General features: G+C 39.4%; 1 protein-coding gene across 1 annotated transcript in view; it reads right to left on the bottom strand.

The window, feature by feature from the left end:
• Window positions 1–22,050, bottom strand: part of CHRNA7 (cholinergic receptor nicotinic alpha 7 subunit) — a 115,478-nt gene that overhangs the window by 93,114 nt on the left and 314 nt on the right. Inside the window, 1 exon segment of the mRNA XM_032342265.1 lies at window positions 21,776–21,915. Within this exon segment, the coding sequence (XP_032198156.1) occupies window positions 21,776–21,915 (140 nt within the window).

Genomic DNA, 22,050 nt, shown 5'->3' with positions numbered 1-22,050 from the left:
TACAAATCAAAACGAGCAGCTCACTGTGACTATAAAGTATAGATGGTGTTAAAACAGGAGGACTGGAATGAAGTATAAGAGTCATTCATGCCCCAATATACTCACATGCACATCTGGCAATTGCTCCTCCCTGCCTGCCAGAACACTAGAACTCTCTGAACACAGAGACACAGGTACAGGTACAGCCATAACACAGGCAACATACTGAAAAGAGACATGGGGTTAAGAGTACTTGACCTCTCAGGGCTGCCTGGGTGGCTCAGTGGGTTAAACCTCTGCCTTCAGCTTGGGTCATGATCTCAGGGTCCTGGGATCGAGTCCCACATCGGGCTCTCTGCTAGGCAGGGAGCCTGCTTCCTCCTCTCTCTCTCTCTCTCTCTCTCTCTCTCTCTCCCTGCTTGCCTTTCTGCCTACTTAGGATCTCTCTCTGTCAAATAAAAAAAAATCTTAAAAAAAAAAAAAAGAGTACTTGACCTCTCTAACCACAGTCCTTTTTTGGCTCTCAAAACTTGGTCAGGGTCATACTGCCCAGTCTACATAATAGCACTACATTCTCTAGGCAAACTGATCATCCCTAAGAAAAGATCTAAAATACTAAGATCCCCCAAATATCTTCCCAGCCAGATCATGCTACAGTGAAGCCCACTCTGTCATAATCACTGAGAGATATCTGGATACACACACACACACACACACACACACACACACACACACAGTTCTTAGCAAGGATCGCTTCTCATTATGGAAAAGACTTTAATATGAAAAAACAGAAAACAAAATAAGCAAAGAAAATCCTTTGCAGAAACAGACAATACAGGGAGATAAAAACTTTCAAAACTTAAAAAAAAAAAATAACTTTAGAGATGGAAGAGAAGCTATGGCATCAATGTAAAAAGAACAAGTTTCAGTAGGAAGCAGATACCACCAACAAGGAACAGAGTACAAAACAGAGCTCTTGGAAATTGGAACACTGGAATATAGAAGACAAGGAAACAACAAAATTCTGAGGAAAAATTTAGTTTTCCCAGTCAAACTAACTATCAAGCACAAAAATACATAAATAAATAAATAAAGTCACATAAGACCTTGAAAACATGTTCTTCTATGCTCCTTTTCCCAGACTGCTACTAATGGACACCATCCACCAGAATGAGAACAGAAACCTATAAAGATGTCATGGGTCCCTGAAAAGGATATAACTACAGAACAGCAACAGGACTTCTCTACTTGAGAGCTGTAGTATAGTATAGAAAAAAAAAAAAAAAACCTATACATACACATTCTCTGTTCCATGGTCCTGAAATTACACAGAACTTCAAAAAAGTTTTCAATTTCCTGAATTATAGGAATGACTTAATTAAGTCAATGAAGTACTTAAGGCAAAAGTAGGGGATTCTCTGAAAAGCTTTAGAATGGGGGCTGGTCATCAGAGAAAAATCTAGATGAGATTAAAGGGCTGAAACTTTCAGTTCAACCTTCAAAGATGGGGAAGAGGTGCTGGAAATTGAGTTCAATAAGGTGGCAAATCATTTAATCAAGCATGTCTACAAAAAGGAATTTGATTAAAAATTCTGGACAACAAAGCTTGGGAGAGCTTCCTGGTTGGTGTACGAGAGGGTAGCATGATCTGGCTTCTGTGCTTGGGACCCTCCTAGACCTTGCCCTCTATACCACTTTATCTGGTTATTCATTTGTATCCTCAATAATGACATAGCATTTTCCTGAGTTGTGTGTGTTGTTCTAGTGAATTAGTAAACCTGGGGGTTTTGGAAAGCCCTAAATTTGCTGTCAACAGGGCAGAAGTTCTGATAGCCTGGAGACCCCACTTGGGCTGGCATCTAAAAGAAGAGCAGTCTTGCTGGGCTCTGTGCCTTTTATCTTGTCAGATCTGATGCTAACTCTGGGTAGCTGGGGTGAGAATCGAATTGAATTGTAGGATACTGAGTTGCTATCAGAGATTTGTTGACAGAACCCAATGGTAAAAAAAAATACCAGTTTGACAGCTATACAGCAGACTCAAGGAACAACCAATTTAGTTTCAAATAAGAAGACAAAATGCTTCAAAAGATCTGTCTCTGAGAACCAGAAACACTCAAAACTACATGTGTCTGAACATAGGAAGAACAATTTAGACTTCTACTAAAAAGTAGGGGATGAAACTGATTTTTTACATGAAAAAGTCAACAACTGAAGAAAACTAATAGCATTAGCCCTGAGGAAAATAAAAATAAATTATTGTAGCAAACAAATATAATCATAGGCTACTACATGGTTCAAATGTGAATAATATCACAATTACTTTGATATACATACTATACATTAACTTAACCAAAACAGTGATATAATGCCATTGAGAGAAAATGGGAAGAAAAGGGGAAGCGTATTACTTGTTTGGCAGTAGGAAGTAAATGCGGGAATAAATCCTCTTCTTTAGTATTGGGAAGTCCTTGATTATTGAACATAACTGTAAACCAGAAAGTAGTGGTTATAACAAGGATCTTATTTAGAGATCTAGATGTACTTCTCAAAGAAACAGCTAAGAATTGAAAGCGGTTGCTTCTGGGTAATGGAAATGGAGGCAGGTATAGAAATAAGCCATACAGATCTATTTCAGTGTTTAATTTATGTGCAAGAATTATATTAACAAAAATACAAAAATTTTTTTTTTAAAAAGCATCACCACCTACAACAGTACTGTGGCATTATCACAGGAAGTATTATTATTTTAAGGGACAGGATTGAAGAGGTGTGGCAGCATTCCTGAACTCACACAATTATAGAAGGTGTGAGTTCAGATTTAAACTCTCTTCTTATGATCTCAAACCTTGTGTATCTCTCTGAGTCTTCCCAGCAGCAACTTGTAAGTAAGCGAAGTGTCTTGATATCACCAAATGGAAAAAGATTGATTTTGACTAGAGGGGACCAGGAAATCTCTACAGAAATGTCATTTGAACTAGGCTTTGAGCCATCTCAGGCTGTTCTTTGCAGGCAGGGCAAGTGCCTGGATGGGCCTCCTCCCTTCTCTCTGGCCTCAACCTAGCTTCTGGTCTGAGCTGGGTGGAGGATGCAGTAAGTACAGTCCACACAGCAGGATTCCTGATGCAGGCACCTGAGGAGCTCCCAACGGTCTGTAAGTCATATGCAGTTATCAGTGCCTCGTGATCCCATTTTTACAATTCCCCCGAACTCACACCAACTCTGGTGTTCAGTTAACAAAATAAGGTGAGTAGCAGTCCATCAGACAGGGCTGCAGCAAGGATTAAATGGAGAGCCAGGCATTGGCATTGGCTACTGCTGTTATCCCTCTGAACATGCAATCCACAGTGAGGCCACAGGGCTCCTCAGGGTATGCAGTTCTGCCATCACCCCTTGATAGGCATGCTTTGTCCTCCCACTGGGCTTTGATACCTGCATCAGTGCCTTCACAGCATAGGGAAGCCACCCTCCCACCCATGCCAGTTGCACATGGCTTTCCTTGATGAATGCATTAGCCAGGGTTCCCCTAAAAGGAAGGAAGGAAGGAAGGAAGGAAAAGAGAAGAGAAGAAAGGAAGAAAGAAAGAAAGAAAGAAAGAGAGGGAGGGAGGGAAGGAAGGAAAATGTATTGCAGGAATTGATTCACACAATTACAAAGACCAAAAAGTCCCATGATCTGCCATCTGCAAGCCAGAGAATGAGGAAATCTGGTGGTGTAATTCAGTCTGAGTCCAAAAGCCCAAGAACTGGGGAGCCAATGGTGTAAATCTTTTCAGAACTGAAAAGTTAGAAAGCCCGTGAACCAGGAGCACTGATGTCCATGGGCAGACGATGGAGGTCTCAGTTTGGATAGAGAAAATGAAATTCACCCTTCCTCTGCTGTTTTGTTCCATTAGGACCCTCAGTGATTGGCTGATGCTTGCAGTATCAGTGGAAGTGATCTTGTTTACTCAATCTATAAATTCAAACGTTACTCTCTTCCAGAAGCACCCTCACAGACACCCTCAGAAATAATGTTTTACCAGCTATCTGAGCATCTCTTAGTCCGGTCTAGCTGATATATTAAATCAATCATCCCAGTGAGCCTGCAAGAGAGGAAGATACAATAGTGAGTCTACTGTTAACATCTCCCTGGTGTAGCTTTTTCCCCATCAATATTTATTTAGATCTGATTATTTTTACCTGAGTAGTACAAGTCGATTCATTTGAAATTAATTTGAAAGTAGCATATAGGTCAAACTTTTAAAAATGAATCTGGGGTCCCCATTTTTAAATAGGGTTACCTACCCATTTCACGGTAGTGATTATGGGATTATGAGTAAGACTGACCTTGTTCTTTCACCAAAATGTGTCACTGTTTTCCCTACAGCATTTTGCTGTGTTTGTTAAAAGCATTTCTGGATATTACTGGAGTGCTCAAATTTCTTTGCTTCATTTTTCCCCTTCAAGGTTTGAAAATTTTATAATTTTCTTAAGGAGGTTATTTAAAAATTTTTTAAAGATCTTATTTATTTGAGACAGAGAGAGAATGAGAGAGAGCATGAGAGGAGAGAGGTCAGCTGGAGAAGCAGACTCCCTGCCAAGAAGGGAATCCCATGTGGGACTGGATCCTGGGACTCCAGGATCATGACCTGAGCCAATGACAGTTGCTTAACCAACTGAGCCAACCAGGCACCCTGGTTATTACACACACACACACACAGAGAGAGAGAGAGAGAGAGAGAGAGAGAGAGAGGTGGGGGAGAACAGGAGAGATCTGGGTTACAGATTGCTATGAACATTTCAGGGATTGTTGTTGCTTGACACTCCAGGCTTAAAAGTAATTTTTTCTGCTCTCCTACTATTTGCATTCCTTATACCCCACTCATTAGGATTTGGTTAGGGTTCAGGTTTTTTTGTTTTTGTTTTTGCCTAACTGGAATGCACTTCCTAGCAATTCTTTCAGATAGTTTGTGGGTGGTAAACATTGAATCCTTGATACTTAAAAACTTTAAAAACTTTTTTTTTTTCTACTTATCTTTGTAGAGATTTGGGAGATAATAATCAGTTTGTCATGTGATCTTTGACACTACAGTCCACTGAATTCTCAAATCCAAGGTTTTTTGGGTTTTTTTTAAGATTTTATTTATTTATTTGACAGACAGAGATCAGAAGTAGGCAGAGAGGCAGAGAGAGAGGAGGAAGCAGGCACCCTGCGGAGCAGAGAGCCAGATGTGGGGCTCAATCCCAGGACCCTGAGATCATGACCTGAGCCGAAGGCAGAGGTTTTAACCCACTGAGCTACCCAGGCACCCCCAAGGTTTTTCTTGTAAGATGACAGATGTCATTTCGGCAATCATCCTTTGGCAAATTATTTTCATCTATTCTGAACGAATTAAAGATTTTCTTTTCTCATACTTGTTGAAATTGAAGTATTCAGTGTGACTTTTTCATCAGCTTTCCTGTCTTCCTTGAACTCTAGAAGCTTTTTAAAAAAAATCATTTGTTATTATTCTTACTTGCCATTGGTTCAGTTATCTCTTTCTGAGATAGGTAGTAGACTCCAGTCAGAAGTCATTCTATTACCTACTGTCAATCAGTGATTTCCAAACATAATTCCCCACTGACAAGTTTCTTGATAAACGGGGATCCAGGTGTGGAGAGGGAGATATATGATAAGTCTGGAACATTTCATTGTATTTTGCGCTATAAACAGAAAATACCCATGGTCACAGAAACTACACCAAAAAGACAAAGGCGTCAACCTAACAATTTGAGCAACAGAAACAATAATTGTAACGAAATAGACATATCAAATATCCCCAAAATAATTCAAAATGATAATAAAATCTCATTGGTCACCTATATAAATATTTTGAATACTGTATATATTTTTAAAAATCTCCAAACGAACCTGGGTTCAAGTCCCAAAGCTTCTCTGCCTACACGAGAAGAGAATACATTGTTCATGTGACCACTGAAGAAACAAAAATAAGGTGTATGACAGAGTCTGAAAACCTTAAAGTTATATACATACAGACGATGACATTTTAAGGTTCTTCTCAAATTCAGATATTGAGATATACACCCAGAGTCAAGCCATCAAAGCTACCTATTAGTGGGGGAGCCAGGCCCTGAATTCCAACCACCTCAGGTCATACCCACAGTCCTTCCCAAATTTCCTGACAGATGCAGAGATACGTCAGAAGGAGACTCATTTTCCTTCAAAAAGCTGATTTCTGAAGTCAGTGCAATCTTTCCAATCTATCCAAAACTACAACATGTATCCCATCATGCTATTAATTTCCTTTGAGATCAAGTCTCAAGCACTTTATAAGAATTTCTCTCTAATTTGGTGTGCCTTTAAAGTGATATTTGGAAAAATGCAGGAAGCCAGTGGAAAGATGGTTTGTGATGAGACATCAGTGACCAGCTGCTCCCTGCTGATGCAAACCACCACTGGAAAGGAAACAAATTTCCTGTCATGAATATTCCCTTTCAGCCTTTAATTTAATCCACTACCCATAATTTTCCCTGTCAAAGACAATGAAGGTGCCATCTGTACACTGCTGTTTTGATACACACCCGAAGGTTACTGACAAAGGATTGTTCGGGCCATGACCGTTCCATTAATTGCTCCATACACAGGAATAAGATGAGGGATCCAACTGGCCTGACTCCTGCTGAGGGAAATAAACTAAGGAGAAATTCCCTGTGGCTGTAGACCATCTTCCAGCTCAACTCCAACTTACAGAGAGCTGCATTAAATGTCTCTCTCATTCCTGGGACCCTAAGTCACCACTCCCTGGCCTAATGACTTTGGGGAAAAAGCCTCTGATGCAGTTTGCTCAATCCAGAGCAATAAGATACACAACTACTAACATAAAGAACAGGAAAACCTCAAAGCCATATTTAGAGAACAGCTCCTGCTTTAATTACCTACACTGCCTACTCTTCGCCTAACTTTAAAAAAAAAAAACAAAAACAAATATATAGCATCTCCTGACTTCCAGCTGACTCCGGGATGTACCTGAGAAAATTAACCAGAAATGTATGAATGTTTGCAAATACCAAGATTTTATGTGATCTGCCCATTTTTAATCAACATTCCTATTATTATTTAGTTATCATCCATTAGAATTTTATTGATCCTCAATCTATAGATATTTTAGGCAAATATAAAATATTGTCCTAAATGATTCAGTAACAATTTGCTGAGGATAGCTATAATATTTTTTTTCTAAAGATATGTTAATTTATTTTATTGACTTATTACAAAACCAAATAATTTCCTCTTATTTAAGTGAGGATAGCTATAATATTTAACAAAAAAAATCTAAAAGTAGCACTTTCAGTTTTAAAGAGCAAACCTTGTAAAGAAGTTTTTAAGTGTGTTTTTTTTAAATATTTTTAGAAGTTTTGGCCAATGCATAAAAATAGACACATATATCAATGGAACAGAACAGAAAACCAGAAATGAACCTACAATTACATGGTCAATTAATCTTCAACAAAGAAGGAAAGAATAGGAAAATATAGGTGGTGTGGTCAGTGAAATCTCTGACTCATGGTTTTGGCTCAGGTAGTGATCTCATGGTCATGAGATCGAGCCCTATGCTGTACTCCATGCTCAGTGCAGAGTCTGCTTAGAGTTTCTACCTCCTTTCCCTCTTCCCCTCCCCTTAGCTCTCTCTTTCACTCTCTCTCAAATAAATAAATAAATAAATCTTTAAAAAAAAGAAAAAGGGGCACTGGGTGGCTCAGTGGGTTAAAGCCTCTGCCTTCGGCTCAGGTCATGATCCCAGGGTCCTGGAATCGAGCCCCGCATCGGGCTCTCTGCTCAGCGGGGAGGCTGCTTCCCTTCCTCTCTCTCTGCCTGCCTCTCTGCCTACTTGTGATCTCTGTCTGTCAAATAAATAAATAAAGTCTTTAAAAAAAAAGAAAAGAAAAGAAAATGCAGGAAAGAACAGCAAATGGAAAAAAGTCTCTTCAACAAATGGTGCTGGGAAAACTGGACAGCTACATGCAAATGAATGAACCTGGACCACTTTCTTACACCATACACAAAAATAGATTTAAAATGGATGAAAGACCTTAATGTGAGACAAGAAACCATCAAAATCCCAGAGGGGGACACAGGCAGTAACCTCTTGGACATTGGGCATAGCAACTTCTTACCAGATATGTCTCCTGAGACAAGGAAACAAAATAAAAAATTATTATTTTTGCTATTAGGACCTCATCAAAAGAAAAAGCCTCTACACAGCAAAGGAAACAATCAACAAAACTGAAAGGCAACCTATGGAATGGGAGAAGATATCTGCAAATAACATATCTGATAAACAGTTAGCATCCAAAATCTATAAAGTACTTATTGCACTCAACAACCAATAAACAAATAATCCAGTTAAGAAATAAGCAGAAGACATGAACAGACGTTTTTCCAAAGAAGACATACAGATGGCTAACAGACACATGAAAAGATAGTCAATATCATTCATCATTAGAGAAATGCAAATCAAAAACAACAAAGAGATACAAACTTAGACCTGTCAGAATGGCTAAACTCACAAATACAACAACCAAGAGATGCTGGCAAGGATGTGGAGAAAGGGGAACATTCTTACACTACTAGTGGGAATGCAAGCTGGTTCAGCCACTCTGAAAAAAACAAAGGTTCCACAAAAAGGTAAAACTAGAAATACCCTATGATCTAGCAATTGCACTACTAGGTGTTTACCTAAGGAATACAAACATACTAACCCAAAGAGATAAATACATCCTAATGATTACAGCAGCATTATCTATAATAACCATATCATGGAAACAGCCAGTGTCCATCAAATTATGAATGAATAAAGAAAAGTGGCATATATATATATATATATACACATATATACTTCATAATGTACATATTGTATTATATATGCGTGTGTGTATATATATATATACATACAATGTATATATACACACAATGAAATAACACTAAGCCATAAAAAAGAATAAAATCTTGCCATTTGCAATGACATGGATGGAGCTAGAGAATATTATGCTAAGTGAAATAAGTCAGAGAAAGACAAATACCATATGATTTCACTCATACGTGGAATTTGAAAAACAAAACAGATGAGGAAAGGGAAAAGAAGAGGAAAACTAAGAAACAGACTCTTATCTACAGAGAACAGACTGATAGTTACAAGAGGGGAGCTGGGTGGGGGATGGGTGAAGTAGGAATTAAAGAGGGTACTTCTGATGAGCAAGGGGTGTTGTATGGAAGCGTTGAATCACTATATAGTAGACCTCTGAAAGTCATATTACACTGTATGTTAACTAACTGGAGTTTAAAAACTTTAAAAAAAGAAGCCTTGGCCAATTAATTTTTTAAAACCCATAAAACACTTCATTTAATATATAAGCTATGAATATGAACTAAAGCTTTTTCAAGCTTACATACTAAAAAGTTGATTACCTCATTACAGTCTCTCTTTGAAAATAGTATAGGAAGGTTTTATGTTGCTTAGGACACTTTGGGGAACTTTATTTTGATTTTTCTTCAGTATCAGATTATAAGCATCCAAAAGAAAGATAAAAACAGAAAATCCATCCCCATCTCATTTAAGAGCACCGACCTTCATCGCAAGACCCTACTTTGAGGTATACCCAGTCATCCATAATAAACTCATCCTCAAAATAAAAATAGCCCTGCTGAAAATTTTCAGATAATAGTGCTTTAAACCTAAAAGGAGTCCAAAAGTATTCAGTAAGTTAGTAGTGTTTTTAGAGTAAATGCATCATTTTCTACAGTGACTATTTTAAAAGAAAACATTTATTTACACTTAAATAGTATATGTGAGAGTGTGAGAAAATGCTTATTATCTCATTCTTTTAAAGTCAAAGCTCTTGCCAAGGAGCAGGGAATTATAACTTTTAATTGTATTTTTTAGACAGTAACTTTAAGCATATATTCAATAGGTCACAAAAGGCCACCTGCAGGATATGATCATACACCATTCTGAGGAGATGCACTGATCTAAGAAAATGACAGAAATAACTTTACCCAAGTGTTCACCACTCAGTTTAAAGGACCCAATTATATCTAAGTGAATTATAGAAATACTAACATGGACTTGTGAATCAAACAATGGATTAAACATACATAACAGCATATTTACGCCATTGGCTGAGTGGCTGGTAAGAATATCCTGTCAGTTTCTAGTTTAAGACGTCAGCTTAAAGATACCTATTTATTTCCCCTTTCCCTCTATGACCACTAGAATTAAAATAAATGAGTGAAATCATAAAAATGCCTCAAAACAAAGAGAATGGGAATGGGATCACAAAAAGGCAAGATATTTCAATACATTACATACAGAGAGAGCACATACAGGGAGGCTTAGCATCTGCAAGTGTCAAGTGAAGGAAGCCCTGTGCTGAATACTGGTGAGGGGGCTGCCAGGTGAGAGGAGCAGGTATGCCCCATGGTACCTGAAACCTCGCTGAGTTCAGAAGTAAAATGAAGGATGCAGGGAGGACGAAGGGGAGCTAACATGGGTGAAGTGACAGACAGCGTTGAAACAGAGTGTCAACTCCCTTCTGAGGATAACCATCACAGCCAGGGTTTCTCCTTACTCTACTGAGCCAAAACCCAAAAAAAAAAAAAAAAAAAAGATTGATTAGAACTGTGTCGTCTAATATGGTAGCTACCAGCAAAATATGGTTACAGAGTCCTTGATATGTGACTAGTGCTGAGATGGGCTATGAGTGTAACATACACTCTGGATTTCTAAGCCTTAGCTCTCCCCTCCCCCCAAAATGTAAACTATCTCAGTAACAATGTTTCTACATTGGCTACGTGTTGAAATTTTAATAACTAGGTATATTTTGTTAAGTAAAATATCTTATTAAAATGAATTATACCTATATCTTTTTATTTTTTAAGTATGGCCACTAGAAAACCTAAAATTACACCTGCAGCTGACATTGTATTTGTATTGGGTAGCACTGATAGCTTCTATATAAAAGAAGCTAAGGTGACAGGACACGATGCTGAGACAAAGCATCCAGGGCTTTGGCATTTAGTGTCTTCAAAGAAATGTAACAGTCCTCACCCAAGCCCTAAAACCACAGCTGACACTAAATTCTACCCTCAAATACAACACTTTCACCAATGCTTCTCTTCCTTAATTTTAAAATGCAAAGAGAAATCTAAGAATCAGAAGGCATTTTAGGAAAGCTTGCCAAACAAATCATAAAAATAAACAGAAAAACAAATAAATGAGCAAATTCAAAGAAAAAGGAAAAATTATCTTAGAAGGAATAATATTATTCAGTTTGAAATAAATGAATTTAAAAAATAAAGAAATGAATGATAACCCTCAACTAATTTCCTCTGAGAAAGGAAGTCAACTCTATAATGAACAGAGGGAATAAACAGCATAACTAAAGACTTGGAAAAAGAAAAGAATGATAAGATTTGGTGAAGAGTATAAAAAAGGAGAACATCTAAACTTGACACCAGGATAGATGACAAAAGAAACATTCAAACAGAAAGAATTATAGACTCAGAAAAAATGGCTTTTCAGAGAGTATAGTTTACATTGTCACAAAATTGTGAAGGCAGTTTAAAAAAAAAATCAAGATACGATAGAATCAAACTACAGATAAATTACAGGTGGCTACAGGAGAGAATGTAAATGCTACCAACATGGAGATAGAGGTGGTTTAAAAAAAAAAAACAACAAAAAAAAGTAGGGACAGCACTCTAGTGCTTATAGACTAGGAAACCAAATTATGGTTAACAGAAATGACAGTCTTAAGACTGTATTTTGAAGGTATAAAAGTGATCAGTGGAAGTGACAACGGTACTATGAGAGCAGATAGGGAGAGCTCTGAGTGAATCAAGTTCATATCTCATCATAACAAGAAGTCAATAGCAAACGGATAAAGCTGATCAATCAAGGAATAATAAATGAGTATGGAATCAGGAATCATAGCCAGAAACAGAAACTGCTGAAGGTCTCAGGGGAACGGACAGCAATGTGAAAAATGGAATATGACTGTTGCTTCTCATAAATCTTTATTGTTGGCTCTGTAAATGTTGTGTGTCACGCTGACATTCTTAAGTATTAAAAAATGTCATAGCCTATACATTTTCTGCATAGTATACACACATTAAATAACTGAAATATCTATCCGGGGGCCAACACAGTAGATAATAAAATGTCCAAGTGTGATATAGTTCAACAATCACATAGCAATTATACTAACAACCCTTGAAATTAATCATCAGTCAAGATTTCCACAAAGCTACTTAAAAGTAATCACCTTTAAATATACTAAACTAAAAATCAACTTGAGGTGGATGGCACATAAAATATGAAAGGTAAAACAACAACAGAAAGCCTATAAAGGAAAATATTTTCATGAGGTTGAGAAAGGGAAGTTTTTAAATAGGACACAGTAAGCATTAAACATAGAAAAAAAGGTTTTATGAGTTGGGTCACATTAAAATGAAGAATTGCTGTGCATCAAAAGGCACCATTTTTCTAGAAGCATATTATACTTTAACTAAAGATTTACAAAAGACAGAAAAAGCAAAGCTCAAAAAAGCAAAAATACAAGCCAAAGAATCTGAGAGAATATTTGCAAAAACATTTAACTGCCTAAGGGCTCATGTCCATAATATAGAAAAGTTCATACAAATCATTAAGGAAAAACTAAACAAACAAGCAAGCCAAGAAAAAAGAGGCAAGAGTCATGAACAGACACTTCTGGAAAATAATTGCCTGGGGCACCTTGGTGGCTCAATGGGTTAAGCCTCTGCCTTTGGCTTGGGTCACGGTCTCAGGGTCCTGTGGATCTAGCCAGGCATCAGGCTCTCTGCTCAGCAGGGAGCCTGTTTCCTCCTCTCTCTCTGCCTGCCTCTGTGCCTACTTGATAAATAAAATCTTAAAAAAAAAATCTGCCAACTGTGGAAAGAGCCAAGATGCCCTTCAGCAGACAAATGGATAAAGATGATGTGGTCCATATATACAATGGACTATTACGCCTCCATCAGAAAGCATGAATAGCAACTTTTGTATCAACATGGATGGAAATGGAGGAGATTATGCTGAGTGAAGTAAGTCAAGCAGAGAGAGTCAGTTATCATATGGTTCCACTTACTTGTGGAGCATAAGGAATAACACAGAGGACGTGGGGAGATGGAGAGAAGTGAATTGGGGGAAATCAGAGGGGGAGACGAACCATGAGAGACTGCGGACTCTGAGAAACAAACTGAGGGTTTTAGAGGGGAGGGGGAGGGGGAGTTGGGTGAGCCTGGTTGTGGGTATTAAGGAGGCAAGTATTGCATGGAGCACTGGGTGTGGTACCTAAGCAATCTCGGAAACAGAAAAAAAAAAAAAAAAATTTAAAAAAAAAAAAAAAAAAAAGGAATGCCTGGGTGGCTCAGTCAGTCAAAGGGCTGCTTTTGGCTCAGGTCATGATCCCGGTGTCCTAGGATGGAGTCCCATATCAGGCTCCTTTCTCGGCAGGGAGACTGCTTCTCCCTCTGCGTCTGCCTGCCTGTTCTCTCTCTCTCTCTCTGACAAATAAAATCTTTTAAAAAAAGAAAAGAAAGTAAGGAAAGAATCAACTTGAAAATTAAGAAATGAAATAGCCCTTGACTCCTCTAGTAATCAGTGGATCTGCTAATTGAAATCATAAAGAAGTATCACTCCCTTCCCACCAGAATGGTGAATTAAAAGCACTGAAAATACCAAGGGTTGGTGAGTATGTAGAACAATAATGACTTTTCATACACTCCTGGTGAGAATGTTAATTGGTTTAGAATCATTCTGAAATCATTTCATTTGGCTTCATTTGGAAAACTGAAAGGTATTGCCACCTTATGACTTAGAGCATACACCCATATACATACGTATGTGATAGATAGAAATGCATTCACACAGGCCTCAAAAGACATGTAAAATAAGAATATTTATGACAGAGGTCTTCATAATAGACAAAAGCTGGCACCTAATTACCCATCAATAGAATAATAAATGTTACATTCATACCATAAAGATGTATACACTACAACCATAGGCAACAACTTGAATGTCACTCTCAAAAATAAAAGCAAAAGTAACCAGAGCCAAAAGAGTACACACTGTGTGCTTGTGTTATCCCACCTGTATACATCCCCAGAGAAGGGCAAAATTAAATCCTGGTGCTCAACATCATGCTAATGGTTTTCCAGTGGAAATAAAACAGATTTAAAAAAATTTTTTTTAATTTATTAATTGGACAGACATAGAGCACAAGTAGGCAGAGAGGCAGGCAGAGAGAGAAGAGAAGGCAGGCTCCCACCGAGCAGAGACCCCGATGCAGGGCTCGATACCAGGACCCCAGGGATCATGACCAGAGCCGAAGGCAGAAGCTGCAACCCACTGAGCCACCCAGGCACCCCAAACAGATTTTTATTGCTTTAGTGATATGCCTTTTCCCTCCAATATAGACAATACCTCTTTTTGTCCAAGACAAAAATCTTTACAGACAGTAATCCAAGAGTAAATTCCGCACTTTGAGAATCATCTCACAGGTGGCATTTGTTAACCATGACAGTTACAATTCCCTCCCTGTCAGCTTCCACCTGTCACAGACAGGTGAGACTACCTGAGTTAGAGACTGGAGTCAGGCCCACATCTAAGACCTTCCCACAACCCATTCTCCCTCAGTGGCTTTTAACTCATAATACAGGGTTTTATACAATTCCTCATTTAATTTTGTTAGTTTCAGCCAATTATTTTGGCATTCTGAGGGCTGTGATTCCTCAGCTTTTGTTGTAACTTCCAGCTTTTCTCCATGGAAACTTAAGCATATTATGTGATATCTTATTTTGAGGTTATCAAAATAAATATTCAACAAGAAAATATTCAACAAGGAAAGATAAGACAAATGTGTGTGTGTGTGTGTGTGTGTGTATTTATATACACATAAATATGTACACAGACACACTTTTACAATAGTTTGGTTGGGGGTTGTTTTTTTTTTTTTTTTTCTGAAATGGTTTATAGCTGTTGTTGACTGTCAATAAGTAAATCACTGAAATAAGTACCATGGGAACTGCTATTAGAAGGTTCTAAATGACTCTCTTCTCCTCTGAGGAGTAAAACACTACCTAATCCTAATAAATCAATAAAAGGACAGAGATTTTCGTTGGCATCCCTCCATAACAAGACTATTTCTCTTCCTTTAACAGCATGTCAGGGATGAATCAGGGGCTCTGAGAAAACTGAACCCTTTGGGGAATACCTTCAGTGGTAGACCAGAAAAGCAACATTTACAAGAAAGATTCCTTCAGTAAAAGCACCCATAATCCTCAGTCTATAAAGCTAAAGCATTTTGTATGTTTGTTTATGTCCCAAAGCCATAAAGAGGTTTGAGAGGGATAAAATTTCTAGCATAGTAAATCTGGATGAATTACAAAGGTGCATTGTAAACAAGTTTTAATTTAGAATTTCAGTTCTGCCCCCAGCAATGAGGAACTAAGTGGTTCTCACAAACCCTCCAGTGAGAACAATTAAAGAGGATAGAAAAAGTAGCGATCATGTGTATAAAAACACCAGAGCACTTAACAGGGCAATGAAGAATGGCGGAGCCATGGTCCAGGAGGGGAGGGAAGACCTGAGAAGATAACAGGTTTGGGGGCCACTTTTCAACAACCCCTTGATGATTCTTAAAACAATGTCTACAGGGTCAAAAAATTAAGCAGATCTTGATGAATGTGAGAGCTAGAGGGACAAAACAGGAGCTCTAGTCCATTGAAAAGAGGTAAGACTCTAGTAAATTCTCTATATTTACATCATAGTATGTATAATCAAAAATCAAAAGCGGATCAGCCCTTACAGGAATGGAAGGCCAGCTCCCCACCTTCTCAACGACTAACTAGATTGAAGCAATTTGTGCTTGCTGATGTCATGACCTGGATGTTGGTCAGAAACAAACAAAAATTATCCAAACAAAAAGTATCCTTAAGACCTTCAAATGATCTCTGCAATTTTCTACATGCACTGGCACAAAATGAAAAGGCTTAGAAACAACATCGTGAATCATTTCATGTAACTTAAAAGTAACATCATGAATCACTTCAATACATGCTTTTTAAATGATTTCTAAAATAAAAAGAGGGACAGAGATTGAACATGCACTGATGGTGAGAAATGCATGATGGTGGAAAAAGAATTCAATTTTAATCTAAAACCTGTATTTGTTTACCACTTGGCATATTTGTATCACTTTAAAATTAATGCCTGCTAATATTGTTTAAAGTATGGTAATGGGGTTATACAATTTTAATTTTTAAATACTTCTGTATATAGTCTATAAACACAGAGAAAAGAGAGCATGAAATACACCAGAATATCTTGAGTGATGGTGATTTGGGTGATGATTTCTTCTATTGTTTAAAAATTTCATTTCTTGCACAAAAAAATCATATAATATATATATGTATATACATATATATATATATATATTACATTTACAGTTTTAAGAAATACCACATATAAAAACATCATTAGGATACTTACCTGTACCTTGGGCTTTCTGCACAGAAGGTGTTCAATGTGAACAATTTTTACAGCTAATATTGGATACTATTAAATGAGAGTTGTAGCATTTTAAACAGTGGCCAGTAGATGCAAAATCATAGGTCTGACAAAAGCAAAGCATCGCCATGGGGATGTCAGATAACACACAAGCCCTTACAACATCGGGCTCCACAAACATACCTGCCGTCATTTGTAGCAAACCCCAAATGTGGGGCCACTTAGCTCTATTGTCTTGTGATTAAAGCTTCTAAAATGTTGAATCTAAAAGTAGAATCCATAAAATACCAAAAAATCATTCGTGCATAATTATGTGTTTTACATTGTGTATAATTATGTGTTGATTCGCATTATTCATTTTAAATGCCTTGCCTTCTGGACATGCTTTCATAACTGTGCACATTTATTGTATGCAAATCAACATCTAGAATGGCCTTAAGATGTATGCGTACAGGTGAATGACTACATGGCAGGAATAAAGGAGAAATATTATGGAAACTACTGGCAGTTTAGAACCTTGCATTTGTATCACTTCAAAATGATTTCTTGTGTATCATCTCATTCCCAGCCCAGTTACAAGCCCACAAACTAAATTAATAAATGCCATGAGTCAGAGTATGCATTTAGGAATAAGTTAGACATTTTTACATAACAAATTTATCTATGTAGCTACACGAAGTTTATATAAACAGTTACATATCATAGGCTGGATATCCAAAGTATCTCTGGATTCTGTCCACTTCTCACTTTCCCCCCATGTGGGAAGTTTCGACCTCTTCATCCCTTGTCCACACTTCTCCTCCTCTCCAATCTATCCCACATACATACTGCCCTCAGCATCCTCTATCTAAATAAACACAGATCTAGTTATATCCCTCCACTGCTTAAAAATACACCACACCTTCCCACTCTCCACCTAACAGTTCACCAAGCGGCCTGTTCGATAGCTAGAACAGACCACAGCAGGTAAAACAATCCCTCTGAAAATATATGCTTTGTCCTTAAAATGTATGCATTTTTTTTCATTCTAACCTATAATGTATACTTGTTAGATTTAATACCAGTATCATGGTTTGGATTGTTTCCATTTCTAGGAAAATCTGCTATGGCAAGCTGATCTTTCAGCCTCACAAATCCCCTGGCACACTGTCTCCTCATGCTCTCAGAGATACCCAGGCCAGGGCAAAACTTCAACTCTGCAGAACATTCAACGCACCTCACGCTTTGTTCCCCTCCTGTCTCTGAACTCAATGCATACATCCTCCCCAAAAATAATCCTATCCTGCATTTTGTAAAGTGCATTTCTAGAAACTAATTCTTACCAGAAAAGTCTGTAGAGAAAAATTACTCCGGTCAATACTATACCCTTCTTTTAGAAATTCTCAATAAACACAAGAACACTCAATATTCTAAGAAGTCTTGCATTAAAACCTGTAGCCAAGAATAACTGAGAGCCAGCGTTTCTTAGCACCTACGTTGCTGAAGTTGTCCTGTCCTCCACCAAACTCTTCTAACCCTGCCCCCATCACCTGGAGGGTCAGTCTTACTTTCTCCAACTGGCAAATTCCTACTCAATTTTAGAAATCTGACTACCTCTGCTTTGAAACCATTCCCAGTTACCTTCACTGGAAATAAATGTTTTCTATGTGTATTTGTAGCACTTGGTACAGGCATGTACGTTAAATTACACATGTGGTAATCTTGGATCTACACGTCAGTCTCCTTAGCCTGATTGTGAGTTTTAAAAGTAGAAACCATCCTTTATTCATTTATGAATCCCCAGAACTAGCAAAGTTCACAAAACGAGCTCAGTAAATATGTATGGAATAAATTGGTGAAATAGAAATGATCTTTCATGAAAATAAAATATGCAACATCATATGCCATTTCCCTAACACTCCAGCCAGGAAATCTCGCTGGCAAAAAGGAAATCTCGCTGGCTAGCTGGAGAACACTTGGAGGGTGGGGTAATGATGTCTAGAACAGCCCAGTCAGAGTAAGTAAATGACCCCTATTACCAAATTTATAAAGAGAATCTCACGCCAGTCAGAACTATCACATGAATCCCTTATGAGAGCCACTGTATCTCTGTCTAGGGTGCTAAGATTCCAGCTGGAGCACCCTGGCTCTGCTTCAAAACCAGGCAGAGCCAAGTCCGAATGGATTACAAATGTTTGCATATTTCATTATTTCTGATATAGAGACTTCCTTTCCACCTAGGATCTCAGAGTAGTTGCACTCAATCAGCTTCAGTTCAGCCCATGTAAATAAATTAAGCTAACTCCTCTGTCAAAGACGTTACCGACTGCAAAGGAGGTAAGAAGCAAAGCACTTCAAAGTCAGATGTGGGTTTTCCTCGCAGCCCTGCCACTAACCAATGAGCAACTTTGGGCAAGTGACCATACCTTTCTAGGCATCCACTTCCCAACCTCTGAGTTGAGTAGCTACATAATTAAGATCGAGCAAACCTTCAGTGAATTACCAGTGAATGTCAACCATTTTTTCTTACTTAATCCTCTTGAAACCCTTGAAGTGGGTATTAATATTCTATTTTACACATGAAGAAACAGGGCTTAGAGAGGTAAAGTAATTTGTTCAAGGCCACACCATGAGCTTGCAGCACTGCCTGCCTGGGAAGCTCATGGGTTCATGGCTGGATGGCCAGGGAGAGACCAAGGCTTTATTCCTCCCACCTTCCCATGACCTCATGGCTATCTTCAGGTTTCTCCAACACTGGAATGATGATGATACTCAGTCCTCAAGGTTTCTTTTTTGTTTGGTTGGTTGGTTTTTGGTTTTTGTTTTATTTATTTGACAGACGGAAATCACAAGTAGGCAGAGAGGCAGGCAGAGAGAGAGGGGGAAGCAGGCTCCCCGCTGAGCAGAGAGCCCGATGCGGGGCTCGATCCCAGGACCCTGAGATCATGTCCCGAGTCGAAGGCAGAGGCTTAACCCACTGAGCCACCCAGGCGCCCCAGTCCTCAAGTCTTTTGATAGTTTTTAAAATTTCCTAACTTGACACAAGCTTGTGTTTTATTATTTCTTTGTCACATCATGTAACCCTAGCTGACACTTAAACTTCTCATAAGACCTTCGAATCCTTCATTTATGTTGACTCCTTAAGGATCTCCTAAAGAGATAAAAGCACCTAGAAAGAAGCTTGCAGCTGCACTGGGAGTGATTTTCTCTCCCAAAGAGACTGCCACAGCCTTAGGAGGACTGCTCCACATGCTCACTGTTCCTGCTCCTTGGTTAAGCAAGCCTTGTACCTTCACATGCCATCCAGCCAGCACTCCAGAGAAGCAGCTGTGGCACATAGCCATGGTGAGGCCATCTGGCTAGCTGGAGCCAATCCTGAGCAAGTGGGGTGGGGGAGGGCAGCTTTCACCTTCTCAGCCTACCATGCACCACTTGTGAAGTGTGTTAGCTTAGCTGACAGGTCCTCTGCCATGTGCAGGGGGTGGGGTGGAGAGTGTTGTTTGGATTGGTGTGTTTTGATGAAAAAGACCATAGTCTTGTTCTAGCTTTGTAATCTCTCAAAGTTGCCTTCACATCTTTAGCTCATCACAGTGACCAATGAAATGTTATCCTGTCTCTTTCACTAACAGGAAAATACAGATTCAGGACACTTACAAAACTTACCAAACAGCAACCATTCAGAAACTGTGAGAGCCAGAACCCACAGAGGCCCCCAAGTACCTCTTGAAGTAATGAAGTAACAGAGAAGCTGCTCTTAAAGAAACTACTCCTTCCCCACAAGGGGCAGAGCCTTGTGGAGCTCCCAAAGCCTCCACACTGGCATTTCTCTGACCTGGCTTCATTCAGTCCTAGAGCTTCCTTCATTCAGTCCTAGAGCTTCTTTTTCAGCCTCTCTTCCCCTAACTCCAAATCTACATCCTTTCCCCTCTCCTGAAATCCAAGCTCTGTAAACAGTGATTTTTGTTCTTTGGTAACCTCTAGACGGCACTTGTCTACACATCTCCTGATAAGTCGTCTATGTTGTCACATAATCACTGAATATTTTAAGGATAGCTCTGTCTCTTGGAAGAAGTGCACATTTAACGCAGGCATATTATGGAAGAGGGAGCCGTTCATCACGGCAATTCTAGCTACGTTAAGTGATGTAACGTGCATCAGTGTGGTAACGTGGGTCCTCTTTATTTGTAAGATTATGAAATATCACCTGTCTTCTTATACCACTTATCTGCACCCCTCTGGTGGATCGTAGCACTTTCTACGTGGAACTGAGGCTATCTGAACACCTCTTTCCCACCACAGTCTTCCCTCCCCCTGAACACCAGCGTTCCTGTACCACAGAACAGAGGCTAATACTTTGTACAAATTAGACCCTGTACCCCAGAACAGAGGCTAATAATTTGTACAAATTAGACACAGAAACCCATTTATAATGAATCAAACACTTCTGTAAAATATTTGTATTGTATGAAGAATATGTCATGAACTCTGAACATTCAACGCTGTCTTTGAGCAAAAGAAAAGGAAAAAAATAACTTACACACATTATTTAGATTTGTCAACTAAAGTGAGCACTAATAAGTCCACAAAGAAAGAACCCCATGGGGCTGGGAGCAGCTGCCTGACCGACAAGTGTATCTCGAGTGCTAAGGCTTGCTCACCATCAGAGCGGGACTGCCAGCACTACTATCACCAGGAAAGGATAAAAAAAAAAAAAAAAAAAAAGCCCATTATTGGAATTGGGGCAAAGGGGGCGTGTAAATGCTCACAGCTGGCCATCTGGCTGGACAGATTAACCAGCTGCAAAGCCCAAGACCAAGCCCCTACTCAAAGAGGCTACATACTACAGGCAGCAATAAAGTCTAGAGATGGCCAAATTGACACGGACAGCATGCTAACACTTATACCATAACGGATACGGCAATGTGACCATTTGGACCCTATTCTTGCTGATTCTGGCTCAGGATGGGAATACGTTCATCCTGAGTTTCAGGCTGAGGGAAGGGTGGGGCTGGAGTACCCATGCACAGGTGGCAGGAGCAGTGGAACATGCTATACCGGGTTCCTTCGGCGGGAGGGGAAACTGAGGCACGCAGCAGTGAGCAGGCTCAGGTCAGGGGCAGAGTTCTGGCCCTCCTGGCCTTGAGCCAGCTGGCTTGTCCCAGACAAACTACACCGCCTGGCTGCCTGATGCTTCCGCGACCCCTCAGAACCCACGGCGGGGAGAGGACAGCCTTGCGGCCGGGCCGGACTCACCACGTCCATGATCTGCAGAAGACTCAGGGAGAAGTAGACGGTGAGTGGCTGCGAGTCGTTGGCCACGGGCCTCTCCAAGGGGTTGTAGTTCTTAATCAGCTCCTTGTAGAGCTTCCTCTGGAACTCGCCTTGCAGGGACACTTAAGGAAAGGAGAGCCCGGCGGGCTGTTCAGGGAAGGCCAGCGGGGGTGCGCCCCACGCCCCTTGCCTGTGACCCCCGCCACCTAAAGCAAGCAGCCCAGACGAACGGGGCTCGCCCTTCCCGGGCACCCCCA

The sequence above is a fragment of the Mustela erminea genome, chromosome 5 (genome assembly GCF_009829155.1).
Source record: "Mustela erminea isolate mMusErm1 chromosome 5, mMusErm1.Pri, whole genome shotgun sequence".
NCBI classification, from domain to species: Eukaryota; Metazoa; Chordata; class Mammalia; order Carnivora; family Mustelidae; genus Mustela; species Mustela erminea.
This window is presented reverse-complemented; position numbering and strand designations above follow the sequence as displayed.